Source organism: Protopterus annectens, chromosome 2.part1 (assembly GCF_019279795.1).
Source record: "Protopterus annectens isolate FY-2018-M chromosome 2.part1, PAN1.0, whole genome shotgun sequence".
Lineage (NCBI taxonomy): Eukaryota > Metazoa > Chordata > Ceratodontiformes > Protopteridae > Protopterus > Protopterus annectens.
The window spans coordinates 353,499,731-353,516,492 of record NC_056729.1 but is presented as its reverse complement, the minus strand read 5'-3'; the positions used below and the strand labels follow the sequence as shown (position 1 = coordinate 353,516,492).

General features: G+C 41.9%; 1 protein-coding gene across 1 annotated transcript in view; it reads left to right on the top strand.

Moving 5' to 3' along the window:
• The window catches only part of HASPIN (histone H3 associated protein kinase), a 1,280,677-nt gene that overhangs the window by 891,542 nt on the left and 372,373 nt on the right, over positions 1 to 16,762 (top strand). The window contains exon 10 of the mRNA XM_044063451.1: positions 14,199 to 14,287. Within this exon, the coding sequence (XP_043919386.1) occupies positions 14,199 to 14,287 (89 nt within the window). The remainder of the gene's footprint in view (positions 1 to 14,198; positions 14,288 to 16,762) is intronic.

Sequence of the window (16,762 nt, the reverse complement as noted above, 5' to 3'; positions counted from 1 at the left end):
TCAGCCAGAGTTCACTGACATTGGCCTTGACTTCTGAGAAGTAAATGCCAAAAAGGAGCGGTCCTAGGTTTGATCCCTGAGGGACTCCACTTGTGACTGGCTTCTTTGTAGAGGTGGACTTCCCAGTTCTAATTTCCTGGGTTCCTGTCTGTGAGCCAGTTGGCTATCCACTGGGTGACACACGGGTTTGTACCCAACCTCCTGAGTTTGTCAACAATGCCCAAGTGTGGAGTATTGTGTCAAATGCCTTGGCCAGGTCAAAGTAGGCAGTGTGAACGATTTTGCCCTCATCCATTGCTTTGGTGACCTTCTCAAAGAAGTCCACCAGGTTGAGTAGGCATGATCTGCCCTTGATGAAACCAAACTGGGTTGGGTCCAGTGTCTGGAGGTTTACTGTATCTGTGTTGATAATCTCCGTGATAATTCTTTCCATGGCTTTACATATAAGACTAGTGAGACTTATGGGTCTGTAGTTTCCAGAGTCTGTCGATGGCCCTCGTTTGTGCAGAGGGATGACTGTTGCCTTTCTCCATTTATGAGGCACGAAGCCTGTTTGGAGGCTACAGTTAAATAGTAACAACAGAGGCCCTGATAGGTCATGTTTCATGCTATTTAGAAGGCATCCTGGAATATTATCTGGGCCCATTGATATTGTGTTCTTGGTCTTAGAGACAGCATTGATTATCTTTCCTGAGGAAAGGGTGAGAGAGGGGAGAAAAGTTGGAGCTGAATTTATCAGCCAGGAGGTTTGCTACATCTTCTAGCTCAGCATAGGTGGCTCCATTTACAGTGAGCTCTGCAAACAATTGTGTTTTGCCTTTGAGGTTGTGGACATAGTTGAAGAATGCTTTGTAGTTGTCCTTGGCCTGGTAGGCCAAACTTACCTCAAATTCGGCTTTGGTAGACTTTATTTGTCCTCTGAGTTTTTTTGTTTAGTTTGAGAGTGCTTTTATCCTGCTTGGGTGCTGCACCTCCTAATTTTTGCCATGATTTTCTTCCTCCTGTTATACAACCGAATGATTTTGTGATTCCACCAGGGTGGCTTGTTTTTTGAGTTACTTCTATACTTTTTCCTGGTGGGTACAGCTGCCTCTGTGTAGCTATTAACATGCTTGTACAGGGTTTGTGTGAACAGTTCTGCATAGGCAGAATTGTTCTGAGGGTTTATAGGAGTTTGAAATTTTGCCATGTTCTTACTTAATAGCAGGAAGTTAGCCTTAGAATAGTTCCTGAATATTCCTGGTTTAGTTAGTGGACCAGGTTTTATTTTTACTTCAAAGGAGACCATTTTGTGGTCTGACTTTACCAGGGAAGGCATTGCAGTGAGGGGTGTGCAGCACTCTCCCGTATTAGTGAGACCCAGATCCAGTCTGGTTGCACCCCTGGTTGGTGTATTTGACTATCTGGTCTGTGGAGTTTGTGTTTAAAAAATCCAGGAATCTCTGTGCATGTACGTTTGATGTTGTATAGGATTCCCAGTTAATAGTGGGGTAATTAAAGTCAACCATGAATATGGTATTGGGTTGGATGGTTAGTGTTTCTAATAAGTTTAAATACGGTTTACCTTTAGTTGTGCGTATTGCACACAGGCAAACAGCAACTGACGAAAGGCAGTTTGCAAGATTTGTGAATGCCGAATGGAAAAACGTTCGAATATGCAATGAACGAATGCACATTGACATTCGCTCATTGCACATTCAACATTGTGGGGCAGATTGCACTATAGTGGGGATCGTGAAATGGTCCCTTTCCCCACTGCAATGCGGTCTCAGAGTTAGAATATTAAAGTAGGGGGGATGTGGGGAGCTTGTCCCCCACATGGGGGGGTGCATGGGGGCTTGCCCCCCTGCTTTACACTTTTTTTTTTGTTCGACATTAATGTTCGAAAAACAGCGAATCTGCTTTTCGGTTTGCTGTTTTTCGAACATTAAGAACTGTCGCCATTTTCACTTTCGTGGTTTCGAGTTGCTCATGTGAGCATTCGAACCCCTGTGATTCGGCTTTGTAAAGGTAAACATTTAAGTACATGGTATGGGTTTCCTGGGTCATATAGCTTGCAAGGAAGTGGTACTGGATTTTACCTATGGTGATTTGAGCATGAAGCAGCTCAAGTGCATTGTCCTGTTTGACCAGACTTGAAGTATATTTGTTTTTGATGTAAATAGAGGCATCTCCACCTTTAGCCCCTACCTGTGAAGTAGCTGGTCTAAATGTATGGAAGGCATTATAACCCTGCACTGTTGGTGTGCTGTCCATGGCTTTAAACCACGTCTTTCATAATAATAGAATATTCGATCTACCAGATCAGTTGGGCCTAAAACACTCCAGAGTGGCTTAGCTTAGTTTAATTTTTTTCTTGAGAATTAACACTCAAGGAGCTCATGCATGGTAGAATGGCCACTTAATCTTCCCTATTGGTCTTCCCTCAACAGCTTAAGACGGTGGTTAAAAAAACTGAAATCAGAAGCTTCGGTTGTCCGGACTGACCTGACCTGGACATCTCAGCTGTGGCACTATGATGAGCCCTTCGACCCTAAGTGTCAGTAGCAGTTCCTGTTATCACAACACCATAGGAGGCTTATAAGACATAGCCTTTTATAGCATATCCTTCTTGACCAATCAGACAGCCATTTCAGCTGCAAAGGGAAACCTCAGAGAGTATTCAAATTTTAGTCAGGAAAAGAGGTGCTGGTACCCTTATACTATCTTTGTAGACATATGTCAGTGGTCAGATCCTCCACATTACATGCAAGTTGACACACCTAAGAAAAAGAAGCATGATGCAAAGCACCTTACTACTACTCCTTTTGATCCAAGAAGCTCTTAGAAGAAATGATATACTTTTTCACAGTCTCTTTAAGGCCATTATGTTATTAATGCCTACCCAATTCTTTTCTTCATCCTTGCTTCAAACGAAATAGGGAGTCATCTTCTGAAGAAGATTCTGAATGGGAAGTAGACCATTTAGGTTACTGTTCTCAGATTCATTCCCCTGTGGGATTTGAGTCTGTAAGATGATACTATGCCCCTTGATTCACCCATGGATCAACTTTCTGTTGGGGACACTATAGTAAGAAAGATGCAACACTTTTAGTGGGAAGGTAAAGGTAAACCAGGCTTAGACATTCAAAAAAGATACTTTGACCTTCTGGACGTGAATCCCTAAGCCACTCTCTCTTCACACAATTTACATTTCTTCAAAGTTGGACAATAGTTATGGATTCCTTGAGCAAACCAAAGGGTGAGACACGAGTTGATGCTAAACAGGTAGGTCTTCATACAGATTGTTTGTCAGTTGGGTGTTCCCAAAATAGATTCAAGCAGGCAACTCAGGATGTTCTGTTCCAGGGTTACACACCCTCAGGTTTAGGAAATGGATGCCATGTCTTTCTTGTGGAAAGGGAAATTCCTGTATATCTTTCCTCTGATTCATAAGGTCCTCCTCAAAATCAAGATGGACAGCCCCAGGATTCTCTTGGTGATCCCTTTCTGGCCCAGCCAACACTGGTTCTGCCTTCATTTTTCATGTTCCCAAAGTCGCTCACTGCATGTTACCCCACAGAAAGGACTTGCTAACGCATTAAAAGGGCTCTCTTTCTTTCACCCAAGCTTACAGATGTTGGGTGACTCTTTCAGAGTATGCTGCAGGTATTACAGGAGGCTAGTAAATCTGCTACAAAGTAATCTTATGCTTTTCAGGGAAAAATATTGTTTGGCGTCAAGAGAAAATAAGGATGTTCATCGTGTTACCCTGCTGCAGTCATCACACTTGGGGTTATCCTGCCGTCAGGCGGTCCCGCAGTCTGCTCGAATTCCAAAGTCTTGGTCTGGCGTCTGTTGCTGTCACTTCTTCCCTGATGTCAGTGCGCCAGGGGTATATAAGAGGCATCCGACCCCATTTTCTTCAGTCTTTCTTGCTGTGCGGTGCCCGAAGCAGAAGCAGTTCGCAAATGCCGGTCGGCCAACACCTGAGATTTTCTAATCGAATTTCAGTCCAAAGTCTTCAAAGCTAAGTACCCCGTTGGGGAACCTTTTCTTGCCTCAATCCGATGTCAGAAAAAGTTAATTGTATTTCTTGTGGGAAGCAAATACCTCATAAGGACTTTCATTCTTATTGTATACCTTGTCTAGGCCCAAACCACAACGTCACTGGTTGTTGATTTTGTGCTAGGTTCAATAAGCGAACTATAAAGCGACGCTTTGATTTCGCACAACACTACTTCGGTAGAAAATTTAATTACACTATGCCATCGGAGCAACCGACTACCGGCGTGCATAAAAAACGCAAAGATAAAGACAGGCAGCCTAGATCCAAGCCAGACTCCAAGGCCTCGGCTGGGCTGGTCGCCGGTTCTCCGGTTTTCAGTGAGGCGCCTACGCAGCCCCTGGCGACCGCAGAATTGGAACCCCAGACCGCTTTGGATTCTCGAGCAGAGAGTTCTAGGCCGACGCAGCCATTTTCTTTAGGCCCCACCGACAACATTGCAGGAGAAGCCGGTGCTGTGGAAACACCTTCGGTTTCAGAAGGTGTCTTCAGACCGACTACTCTCACCATAAAATTTTATGCTAAGCTTAAGACTCCTCTCAAACCAAAAAAGACTGCACTTCAGTATCCAGTCCAAGGCTCCATGCCTAAGAAACAGATGCTTAAAATGGCTGAAGATTTGATTTCTTTAATCAGGGATTCCCAACCCCCCCAGACAAAAGGCCTAGACAGGAGGAGGATTATGCCTCCTCTGATCAAGTGTCTATTTCCTCAGGCTCCTCTGAGGAACAGGATTACTCCTTTCCCCCTTATGAAGATTCTGATGCTGAAGATTCCATTCCCTCAGCTTCTCCCCCTGAAGACTATTCCTTTGGGGAAACCTTACATACCATGAGGGAACATTTCCACTGGGAAGGTTAGGATTACTCTGACTCCAAGAAAAGGCTCCGAGAGTTTCTTTTACTCCCCCAGCACAGACTACTTGCTATCCCTCCAGTTTTAGACATTGTGGATGATGTTTACTTAGAATCTAGTCTAAATCCAGATTCTCTGCCTCCTGCTCCAGCCAAACCAGATAGATATTATAGAGTGCCTGACTCACACAAATGCCTTTACAAAAGCCCTGTTGCTGACCCAGAGACAATCTCCCAGGGTCCCAAAGGGGCTAAGGCTTCTATGGCTAAAAATCCTGTACCCTCTGAAAGGGACTCCAGGGCATTAGATAGGTGGGGGAAGAAGGTTTACACCTCAGCTTCTGAAATACCAGCAATTCCTAATGTCTCAAATAAAACAAAAGATGAGCACGCATCCTCAGCAGTCTGAATTCAAGGAAATGCAGGATCTGTTGCATGCAGCTGAACAGGTGGGCAAACATACTTTACAATGTGGTTTTGATTCCTTGGAAGCTTCTTGCAGAGCAGCTGTTGCTGGGCCTGTTATACGTAGGCATGCTTGGTTAAAGGAACAAACTCTGCCTGATCATGTCAAAGCAAAGTTACTAGATGCACCCTTACAGCAGGATGTCTTATTTGGGGTTAAAGCAGAAGAGGTTTTAAAGAAAATGGAGGATAAGGCAAAATCTATGCAGACGGTCAAAGGTTTCTTACAGGTACAACCCCCACGTTTCAGCAGAAATTGGCCAACAAAAAATTGGTCCTTTCCAGCTTCGACAGACCACAGAGGGGTAAATACAATGGGCAGAGGACAAGCACAAATCCCTTGCAGTGCCCCACTGGCAAGGTTTGTAACACAAAAGGGAGGAGAAGACAGATCCCAAACTACTAGAAGACAAACACAATGACTTACACCTCAAACTGCCAAGCAAAACTCTCTTGGCAGCTCCTTTGGGAGGAAAATTAGCACTTTTTTCAGACAACTGGCGCATTGTCACAAGGGACAAATGGGTCCTAGACATTATCCTACAAGGATACAGATTCCATTTCCACACCTTGCCAAGGATAACAGGAATGCCAAACCTGCCACAAAATCAATGGGCAGAGGCTCAAAAACAAATTACAGCTCTCATGGACATGAGCCATTCAACTGGTACCTACACAGGAGCAAGGCCAAGGATTTTACTCAAGGCTCTTTCTAGTCCCCAGAAAGGACAATGCTTGGAGACCCATTCTGGACCTTTCAATCCTAAACACCTTCTTGCAAGTACCCAAATTCAAGATGCTAACACTACAGCAGCTTCTTCCCATGCTGGGCAAGAAAGCTTGGCTAGTAACGTTGGACCTCAAGGATGCATACCTGCATGTCCCTGTCAGACAAAATTGCAGAAGATACCTCCGTTTCATTGCAGGTTCAACCTATTACCAATTCTCTGCACTGCCCTTTGGCTTATCTACTGCATTCAGGGTCTTCACAAAATGCCTGGCACCAGTAATTGCATACTGCAGACAGAGAGGAATTCAAATATACTCATACCTGGACGACTGCCTCATTGAAGCAGAAAGCAAGGGCATTCTCTTACAACATCTGACCTTTGTAAAACACCTTCTAAGTTGCCTAGGGTACACAGTAAATGAAAAGAAATCAAAACTAGTGCCCTGACAAAATGACATTCCTGGGTGCCAGCTTGAATACAACGGCCCAGACGGCTTATCTGATGCCAGACAAACAACTAACTCAATACTTCAAAATAATGGCAACAAAGACCCATCTCCCTGCAAGAAAAATTCTGCAGGCTTTGAGCTTCATGGCATCTTGCATACTACTAATACCATTTGCAAAACTGCATATGAGGAATTTACAATGGTACCTGAAAAGCGTATGGACTCAACACAGCCACAGCTTGGAAACGATGATACCTCTCATTCCCTGCCTTCAACAGGAGTTTCTGTGGTGGTCACAGGCATGTCACCTCAACAAGGGTCAGCCTTTCACCTTACCCCCAGCCAGGCAAACTATGACAACAGATGCATCGGACTATGCCTGGGGGGCACACATGGCAGGATGGTGTGTTCAAGGCATATGGACTGCAGAACAAAGGAATCTGCACATCAATCAAAAAGAAATGCTAGCTGTACAGAATGCTCTGCCAGCTTTCTGGGACCTCTTACATCCAGGACAGCTTATAATAAGGACAGACAACACCACAGTAATGTGGTACATAAACAAACAAGGGGGTACACACTCCTACCCTCTATGCAGGCAAGCAATGACCTTGTGGAACACAGCACTGACCTACCAAGTTCAATTACAAGCTCAATTCCTGCCAGGAAAAAAGAACACATTGGCAGACGACCTAAGCAGAAACATCATGGATCCCCACGAGTGGAAACTGGATCCACAAGTATTTTCAATGATAACTCAAAAATGGGGCCGCCCAGACATAGACCTGTTTGCCACCCCCCAAAACTATCAGCTATCATACTTTTGCACAAGGACATTTCACCATCAAGCTTGGAAAGTGGACGCACTCTCATTCAGTTGGAAAATGCTGACAGTATATGCCTTTCCTCCATTGCCTCTTCTCACAAAGGTGCTGCTGAAAGTCAGGATGGAGAGACCCCAAATGATACTCATTGCCCCAGACTGGCCACACCAGCACTGGTACCCACTACTAAGGAGCATGGCCCACCATGGAGTCTACCACAAATTCCTCATCTGCTCACACAGCAAGGCAGTAAGATTCTACACAGCCCGCTCAAAACCTTAAATTTGGCTGCATGGCAAATCACCTAAGCAACCAGCCATTTCCTCTTTCACAAGCTGTTATGGATGTCATTCTTGAGGCCAGGAGGCCCAGCACCAGGAAAGCCTATTCAGACAAATGGAAAAGATTTTGCGCCTGGAACCAAGCTAAAGGCCAAAATACCCTTCAGCCGGACATACCTCAGATTCTGCAATATTTAACTGAGATGTTACACAAAGGACTTTCTTTTTCATCTATTAAAATCCACGCCTCAGCTATTTCAGCTCACTACAACACGGATCCTCCCTTATTTTCAAATCCACTTCTAAGGCAATATCTCAGAGTGGGCCAAAAACATTAGGCCTCCCAGGAGAGCGCCAACACCAACTTGGGACCTCAACTTTGTTCTGGAAAAACTTAAGCTGCCACCTTTTGAGCCAGCTTTCTCAGCTGACTTAGTTTATATCATGGAAGACTGCCCTGCTGCTAGCAATTACTTCAGCCAGAAGAGTCTCAGAGCTACAGGCACTAATGGCAGTAGAGCCTTTCCTCATTTTTCATCAAGACAGAGTTTCTCTACGAACTAACCCCTCCTTTATGCCAAAGGTGGTATCCAGTGTGGCTCTAAATCAAACCATCCATTTACCCACCTTCTTTCCAAATCCACAGAACAAAGGAGAAAGACTTATGCATTCCTTGGACATTCACAGGCAACTACGTTACTACTTGGATAAAACTAAGGTTTTCAGAAAATCTGACCAACTTTTTGTATCCTATGCTACAGCATCACAAGGAAAGCCCATCTCAAAACAGACCATTTCAAAATGGATAGGACATTGCATATGTTTTTGCTACACCCATCATGGAAAACTGGTTCCTGCTAGCATAAGGCCCCATTCCACCAGGGCAGCAGCTACATTTACAGCCTTTCTCCAGGGGGTGCCAATCAAGGATATTCTGGAAGCTGCAACTTGCAGTTCAGTACACACCTTCACCAAGCACTATCACTTACCACTTTACTCTAAGATCAGAGCTGGCTTTGCCACTGCAGTTTTGCAGGGCCTTCTAGCCTCCTCTAACCCTGTTTGACTCCACCTCCCATCCTTAGCTTTGGGATGCTACCCAAGTGTGATGACTGCAGCAGGGTAACACGATGAACATAGTACAGTTTTGTACCTACCATAAATGTAGATGTTCGAGTCCAGGTTACCCTCCCTCCATTATCCTATACTACCTCTGTGGTGTATTTGCTTGTACCTAAGGGTTTTGTTTTATTTTATTATTTTTTTTATAGCCATATGTGTGTGTGTGTGTGTGTGTGTGTGTGTGTGTGTGTGTGTGTATGTATATATATGTGTATATATATATATATATATATATATATACATACATATATATATATATATATATATATATATATATATTGCCTACCATTTTGGGGCACCTGACATCTGGGGCAAGAAAAACTGAAGAAAATGGCGTCGGATGCATCTTGTATACCCCTGGTGCACTGACGTCAGGGAAGAAGCAACAGCAACTGACGCCGGACCAAGACTTTGGAATTCGGGCCGACTGCGGGACCGCCTGACGGCAGGATAACCCCAAGTGTGATGACTGCAGCAGGGTATACACTCGAACATCTACATTTATGGTAGGTACAAAATTGTACTTTCCTTACCATATAAGTATTCTTGACACTCTCTCATAATCAATACCAGTTGCTCAATTTAGGCCTGGCATATTCTTTTGTTAAGGCCTATTTGCAAAATCTACCACTTTTTACACATTTTGAGGTCAAGCAGTTTTTGGAAGGTGTCTTGCATATCAGAACACCAGGAAAATCCATTCACCTTCCTTTGAGACCCAAACTATGTCCTGGAGAAGCTGACTCTCCCTCTTCCACTTTTTAATTCTGTACCTTGAAGGCTGTTCTTTTAGTAGCTCTTGCTTCAGGGTCTCAGAATTGCAAAGTCTTCTGGCATCTCCACATTTTCTTATTTTTCACAAGGGCAGACACACTCTCAGGAGTAACCCCCTCTTTCATGCTTGGTGGTTAACAAAATTTCACTTAACCAGTCAATAAACGTGCCTTCTTTCTTTTCTAATCCTGAAAACAGAGAGGAAAGAATTACACATTCTTTAGACATCCAGAGACAGCTGAGGTTCTATCATGACAAAACAAAATCTGTAAGAAAAACTGAACAGCTTTGTTTCCTTTAAGGGGAAGAAGCTTGGGTAATCTGGTCTCCATGTAGCCATTTCTAAATGAATTTCCGTGGCTATTTCTTTGTTAGGCTTTCCATGGGAAATCACTCAAGGTCATGTTAAAGCCCATTCTATCTGAACGGTTGTATCTTCAGGGGTTTTCTTCAAAAGTCTGAATTCCAGATATATTTTAGAAGCTGCTACTTGGTTAACCATCCATACATTTACTGAGCATTAGAAGAATGATGCTATTTCTAGGTGTAGACTGGTTTTGTCACAGCTATTCTTCATGGCAATCTGGACTCCCGATTCCTCTACATTTTCCCCTCCCTAAGCAGGTTTGAGAATCTTCCTATAGGTAGTGAATACTGCAGCAGTGAATAATGAAGAACAATAGTACAGTTATGTAAAAAGTCACCTTAACAGTAGATGTCTGATTGAATCACTGTTAGAGTATGAACTCCTCTCCTTCCTTCGCCAAGTTTATAAGACTTGACTATTCTGTCTGAGGTGGGGACCACTTTTGCATTTCCCTTTCTTTTTTTTTTCCCCTCAATAAACATCTTTATTAAATTGTCACACATGATGTAGGCAGTCTTAGATTTATGTAAATGAAAAACAACATTGACACCACTTTAGTTGCAAACATTATACATCACAGACACCATTGAAACAACTGCAGTTGCAAACATTATACATCACTTATAATCTATCCAGTCATTGTCAGTTAAGCATTACATGGCTCATTCAAATCGTGCCTCTTGTAACGTCTCTGCCTATGTTGTTCCCACAATTCCCATTTTTTTCCATGTAGTTTGCTCCGGCCTTTTCTAAAGATCCCAATTTCAGTTGTTAAATCTCTGTTACTATATTCACTACTTCTAGTAAAGTTGGTCTAGACTTTGATTTCCATTTTCTAGTAATTGCTTTTTTTGACAGCCACCATAATTAGACTCAGCAAGTCTTTGCTATATCCTTTTCCATTTGTTTTTATCCCTTTGGTCTGAGGCAAGAAAGTACTGAGGAATTTTGCACCCATATATCCTTTTCTTCCTCTTTGCATTCTCGATTTGGGCATATGTTGGACAAACTGCACAAGAGGGGAGGATTCCCAGGTTTTGGTGTGCTGACTGGTTGACTGGTATCCTTAAGCAGGATACTTCCCATAGGTACTGAACATTTCAAAAGTGATTCATTCAGACTTCTACTATTATGGTAACATCCAATGTCTTTTCTGTTCATTCTCAACCAACTCTGACCCAATGCTGGACTTTTCAGAATCTTCAGTCCAAGAGCTTCGCCTCTGCCACCAATAATACCCCACTCTAACAACCTTTCCTCAGCTCTTGTTTGCCGCTGTCATGTTCAGATCATGGTCAAGAGCTCCACCAGCTTTTTATCTTTTTTCAGATAGTTTAGCTAAATATTTTTTGTGTTTTCCTCTACTCTTTAGTATTAGTATTGACTACTGTTTTAATTATGACCAGATGTACAACAATATCTCTGAAAAGGCTTCACTTTAACACTGCAAACACTCCAGATACTTTGGATACCTCAAAGTATGAGTTAATGTGAAAAAGTAGTACATTACAAAAAAAAATGCTGTTGGTTTAGCCTTTTTGTACATTTTAAACAATTTCTGAAGTGTTTTAAGCATTTCTGTAATTAAGAATACTTTTGTCAGTATGTCGCAATTTTGGACATTTCGTTTATCTCTGTAATTATTTCAAATGTTTTGAATGCTTTGCCACACATTCGGCGATTGAAAAATCATTTAAACGAGTTTAAGTACTTTGTTGCTCCTGTATATTCCTTCACTTTTAATTGCATGCCTACTGGTTTGCAAGTTGCTTCACTTCGGATCCCATTCTGACACCATGTCAGTTGTCTCGTGTATTCAAAGAGACGATGAAACGGTATTTGGGTTCAAGATATTTATTGTACATAAACACATCAGGAGCTGTAACTGGAACATGCATATAACTGACTGGCTCATTACTTCAAACACACTTACATGTGCATCTCCATTCATGCCTGCACTCACTCTGGCTGACTGTACAAAATGCCACTGATCTTGCACATGCGTTCTAGGTACAGTGGCTGAACTAGGTGCAATATACTCAGTGATCTACAATATGCACATATTCACCCATTGTCTACTTTATTTTAAACACCTCTTGAGTGCATTTGATTTATTTTTTCCTTTGAATTCCAGGAAACTATCTCCTGTACAAAAGCTGAAACTTGCTACAAAGATCTTCAAAGCCATAGCTTTTTCTTCTGTTCTGATTGAATTTCACATACCTTTTCTATATTTCTTCTTTGTTGGCATCCAGGCAGTGTACTAACTAGTAACTGAATTTTACCAAATTAATAGCATTCACTTGCATTTTATTTCTTAGCAATTTCTAAGTTTTCATGCTGGGAGAGCTGTAATCAGCATACTTCTCAGTCTACAGTCATTTTGGAAGTCCAGTGAGATTGCTCTGTTGAGTCACAATATCACTGACTGGCAGGACTCAGCACTAGTGATTCTAATTCTGGGTTCCCCTTTACCCATCCTCAGTTGAGGAGGGCCCATCTGCTGCTCATACTATAGATCTCCTATTCGAAGGACTGGGCATCAAACTTCAAAAAGGCATAGTGGTTGGTAATAGTGCAATGAGTAGCACTTTATTCATCATGTAGTCTTATTGCGTTATTCATAAAGTACTGATTCTTTTCTCATGCTTAAATTTCTCTGTAAGGTAGATATATATATATATATATATATATATATATATATATATATATATAGATATAGATATATATATATATATATATATAGATATAGATATATATATAGATATATATAGATATAGATATATATATATATATATATATATATATATATATATATATATATAGCCTTACTTTCTTAGTGGTGTTGCACCAGCCCTGCTGTGTCTTTATTTGGAAGACTGTTCTTGTAAGTTGCTTGGTGATAAACTGGCAGGTTTCAAAGTTGACTGTGCTTATACAGTTGAATTATGTCACACTCATGATGTGTAAGGTTTATAAATTGAGCATTAGAGGCATAACATTGAAACAAGGGGACATTAGAGGAACTTGTACTAGAACAATTGTTACCATAAGAACACCTGCTAACTTGATGTGGCAAATGAGGAAAAGGATCAGCTGTGCTTTTCTGCTGTCTCTTGACTGCTACATGCTTTGTAATTCATCTGCTACTTATGCCTGACTTCCCTTTGCTTGCTACATACCTGTATCATACATTCATGCTTGGATTTTGGAGACGAGTGCTCTTTGACCACTCATTACTTCACTTTTGGCTTTTCTGACTCCTTTCTTTATTTGATGTAGCTGGTTCTGCCTTTTCTGTATAATTCTTCCCAGCTGTTCTAGCACCATGGATAGCCCCTTGAAGGAAGAAGCAAAACATGTGAGTACTTGTCCAAGTGACCAGAGTTCAACTACCATTACGGTCGCTTGACAGTGCTAACGGGGAGGATGGGGTGTGCCCATCATATGGGGGTCAGTGAAGGCCATAGTTCTTGCCAGTTCATGTCACTGATCTGATGAGTGGGTCTCTGCTGAAAGGAGGGGGGGGGTCGGTCATGTTGAAAGCTCATGCCAAGAAAGATGTGAGTATGGCCACCCAAGCCCATGACATAGCCCCTGTCAGCACATATCGGGGAGTGCACATCCCCAAGTGCACATATCACCACCCTGTCTAAGTTTATACCATAAAGTAAAAAAATATGTCATTGCTGGTATGTTTGAGAGAGCACAAAGCTGCCTAGATGTCAGCCATCGTCAGACAGTGCAGTGTTTAATTTGAGAAGAGGCTCTGTTTGGCAGGCACTGAGGCAAAAATGATGCAAAAAATGCAAATACTTACAATATAATTTGAACTTTCGGTGAATCTTTTATATAGTGGGAACTTGTTTGCCCTTCTGCTATCTTCCCAGTGTAGCTTGATGCTGCACATTGTCTAGACAAATTGCCCTCTTTTTCAGGTATATAAAACGGAATCCTTGTGCACCATTTTCTTGCACACACAGCTTTCCAACTTCGATAGGAGCCAGAACTAGGAAGCCTGAGGGTGTAACTTCCAGTTTTGGCATGGTAATGTCACTATGCACACCAGTAGATGGCTTACAAACCATAGCTCTAAGAATTACTATGTAAATGGTCTTTTTGGTTTATTGCATGTGTGGTATATATGGGGGGAAAAAACGTTTTTCACAGGGGTTTGCTAAAACCCAGCATGATGATTACAGAAATATTCATATAGCATTACAAAAAACTGGAGATGACATTGTACAAAAGTCTTAAAGCATGATATGAAACTTTATCTATTTTCAGCTTTCCTCAGCTGCAACACTGCTGAGTATATTACATCAAGTGACAGCATCCCTGGCTGTGGCAGAGGAAGCCTTAAAGTTTGAACACAGGTAAATTAATGACATTTTCTCTTTCGTATTTATGAAAATAGTCACATTTTGTATCTGTTGCAAAACTTCCCAACGGACTGTCTGGTACTTTGTCTTAAACAGCTATATTACTGAAGTGTACAACTCTGTCTTGTGAGCCAGTTCAAGCCAGCGTTTTTTTCTTTATGCAGAGCTAAACTCTTGACTTAGTCTACACTCCATCCATTTTATTTCAATAAAGTGATTAAACAAGTTACCTGTCAGATTTTCTATTGAAGAGTACTGCAGCAGTCATTAAACTACAGTCATGTCCTTACCATTGTTTGTGTCATTTGTGAAATCTGAAATGTCCTTTTTCATCTCTTACCTTCATTGGTTTTGTGCATTAAATGCTGCTGCTGATTTCACCATTTTGTAATTTTATACTGACATAGGCTCTTACTCTTTAGATGAATTGAGATATTGCTGTATTTATAACTTGTAGGGTTCTTTGCCACTGGCTGAGTGTGTTATTTAGCTTGCCTTTCAGAGAAAAGTACCATTCCCCCAAGTTTGGGTTGATGTCACCTCACTTCAAAACCCCAAATGTTTTTGTGTAGCTGGTATATATATACCACATGTAACACCCCCCCCCCCCCAACAATAGTCTTTAGTTATTTTTTGCTTTGTAAAACTTTGCTGCAAGAGATCATGTCACAGTCTTGAATCGGTGTAGGTCTATTCCTGAAGAGCATTGATAAGTACCTTAATGGGGGCCATTACACGCGTATGAGGTATGTCCACTAGTGAAAAAGCTACCAGGTGTGCTTGTAAGCACTAAATACCACATACGCTTTCACAACCAATGCCGTTTTTTGCCAGGATCCAAAACCTGACACATCTAGCTGTAGTGTCTGCCAGAGGGATTCTTTCAAATATTTTGAAGAGAATACTGGTAGCCCTTCTATCATACCAAGTGAAAGGCTTGTTAAAATCATCTACACTGTTTGCTGATGTGTAATAGCAGGATGGTGCAGTCCATTCCAGAAGGAAAAATAAATCAAACCTATAGGGAGAAATAATGAGACCGTTAAACTTTTCTAGTTTACTGGAGATCCCTAGGTCTGAGGGCATCAGCTTCACAGAGGTGCATGAGCAGCACCTGGTCCTGATGCTTAAAACTGCTGAGGCCTCTAAAATTGCTCCTTTGGAGGCTGCTGTGTTGGCAGACACAGGCATGTCTTATTATGCTTAAGACCCAGGCCCAACACTAATCAGACACAGGTTCCCATATCTGTTCAGAATGGTAATTCATTATGAAAGAAGAGAATGGGGGCAGAATACCCATAGTTGTTGTCAAAGAGCATGTCTCACTACCCAGCTGGTCTTCACTAGTGACATCTTACAAAGAGCCAAGGCTGGGTTCATATTATGCTTTAAGTACTAAGGAAGGTAGCACAAAGCACTGCTACATATTTTCTATTGTTTATCATTGTTTTCAGTTCTTCTCATCACATTTGGGTGTTCTTTGTTCAGTAATAGTAGATTTACCTTCTCCTATATGTGGATCTTTTTCAGCTTGCCAGTTCATTTTTCTTGACATTGGGCAGTCTTTTCAGTATAGTGCACACATAATGTTTGAATTTTTCATCAATGTTTGTGGTAAACAGCCCCAAACTATCTTCATACATTTTTGTTTTGAGGCAGTAACGCTCTATATTTTTTGCATACTTTTTTCCTTCTGCAGATGGCCATCAATGGACACCAGTGCTTTTCCTTGTTTGCCAGGTCTACTGACTCCTGGCCTCCACTAAATTACTTTGATAAGTGTTAGGGGCCAGCAAGGAGATCAAGGCATCCCAGGTCCATGTCCCCCTGCAACTGTGGTAGTATTTGCATCTAACCCTTCCACCCCACCCCATGGGTGGGACATGCAGTAGTCTGACCACTCCATACTGCCCCTCACTTCCACAAAGGGCTGACAGCAATAAAAACACAACTCACAGGAAGCACATCACAGTTCTTTTCCCATCCTCTCACAGTGAAATCCATCTGTATTGTGTTGCCTGTGCACACAACCCTCCCTCCTTTCCTCCCAGGACGGGTTTTTCTATCCTCCCTGCCAGCACCTCAGAGACCCAGGACATCTGCATTGTACTTGTGGCTTAGGCCATAAGCATATTTATTGAATTTGATAGCTGTGCCTTATGTAAACACCTTGCAAAGGAAATAGGGCAAAAGCTTTAAATGTGAACTTGTGAAAAAGCATGTTGAAACTGCAAGGAAGAATGTTTAAAAAGTGATTTATTATAAATAGCAGCAGCAGTGTGCTTCATTTCACAAGCCCCTGGATTCCAGTAGAAATTAAAGGATATTTTTGACTTCAGCTTGTGATCTTCACTTGTCTTTGACAGGAATTATTGAGGCCAGCACAACAACTTTATCTACTCATTGAAATGTGGATTTGCAGTTTTTGCTTTGGAGTGTCATCTTAACCTCTGATGGCATTGGTGCTGC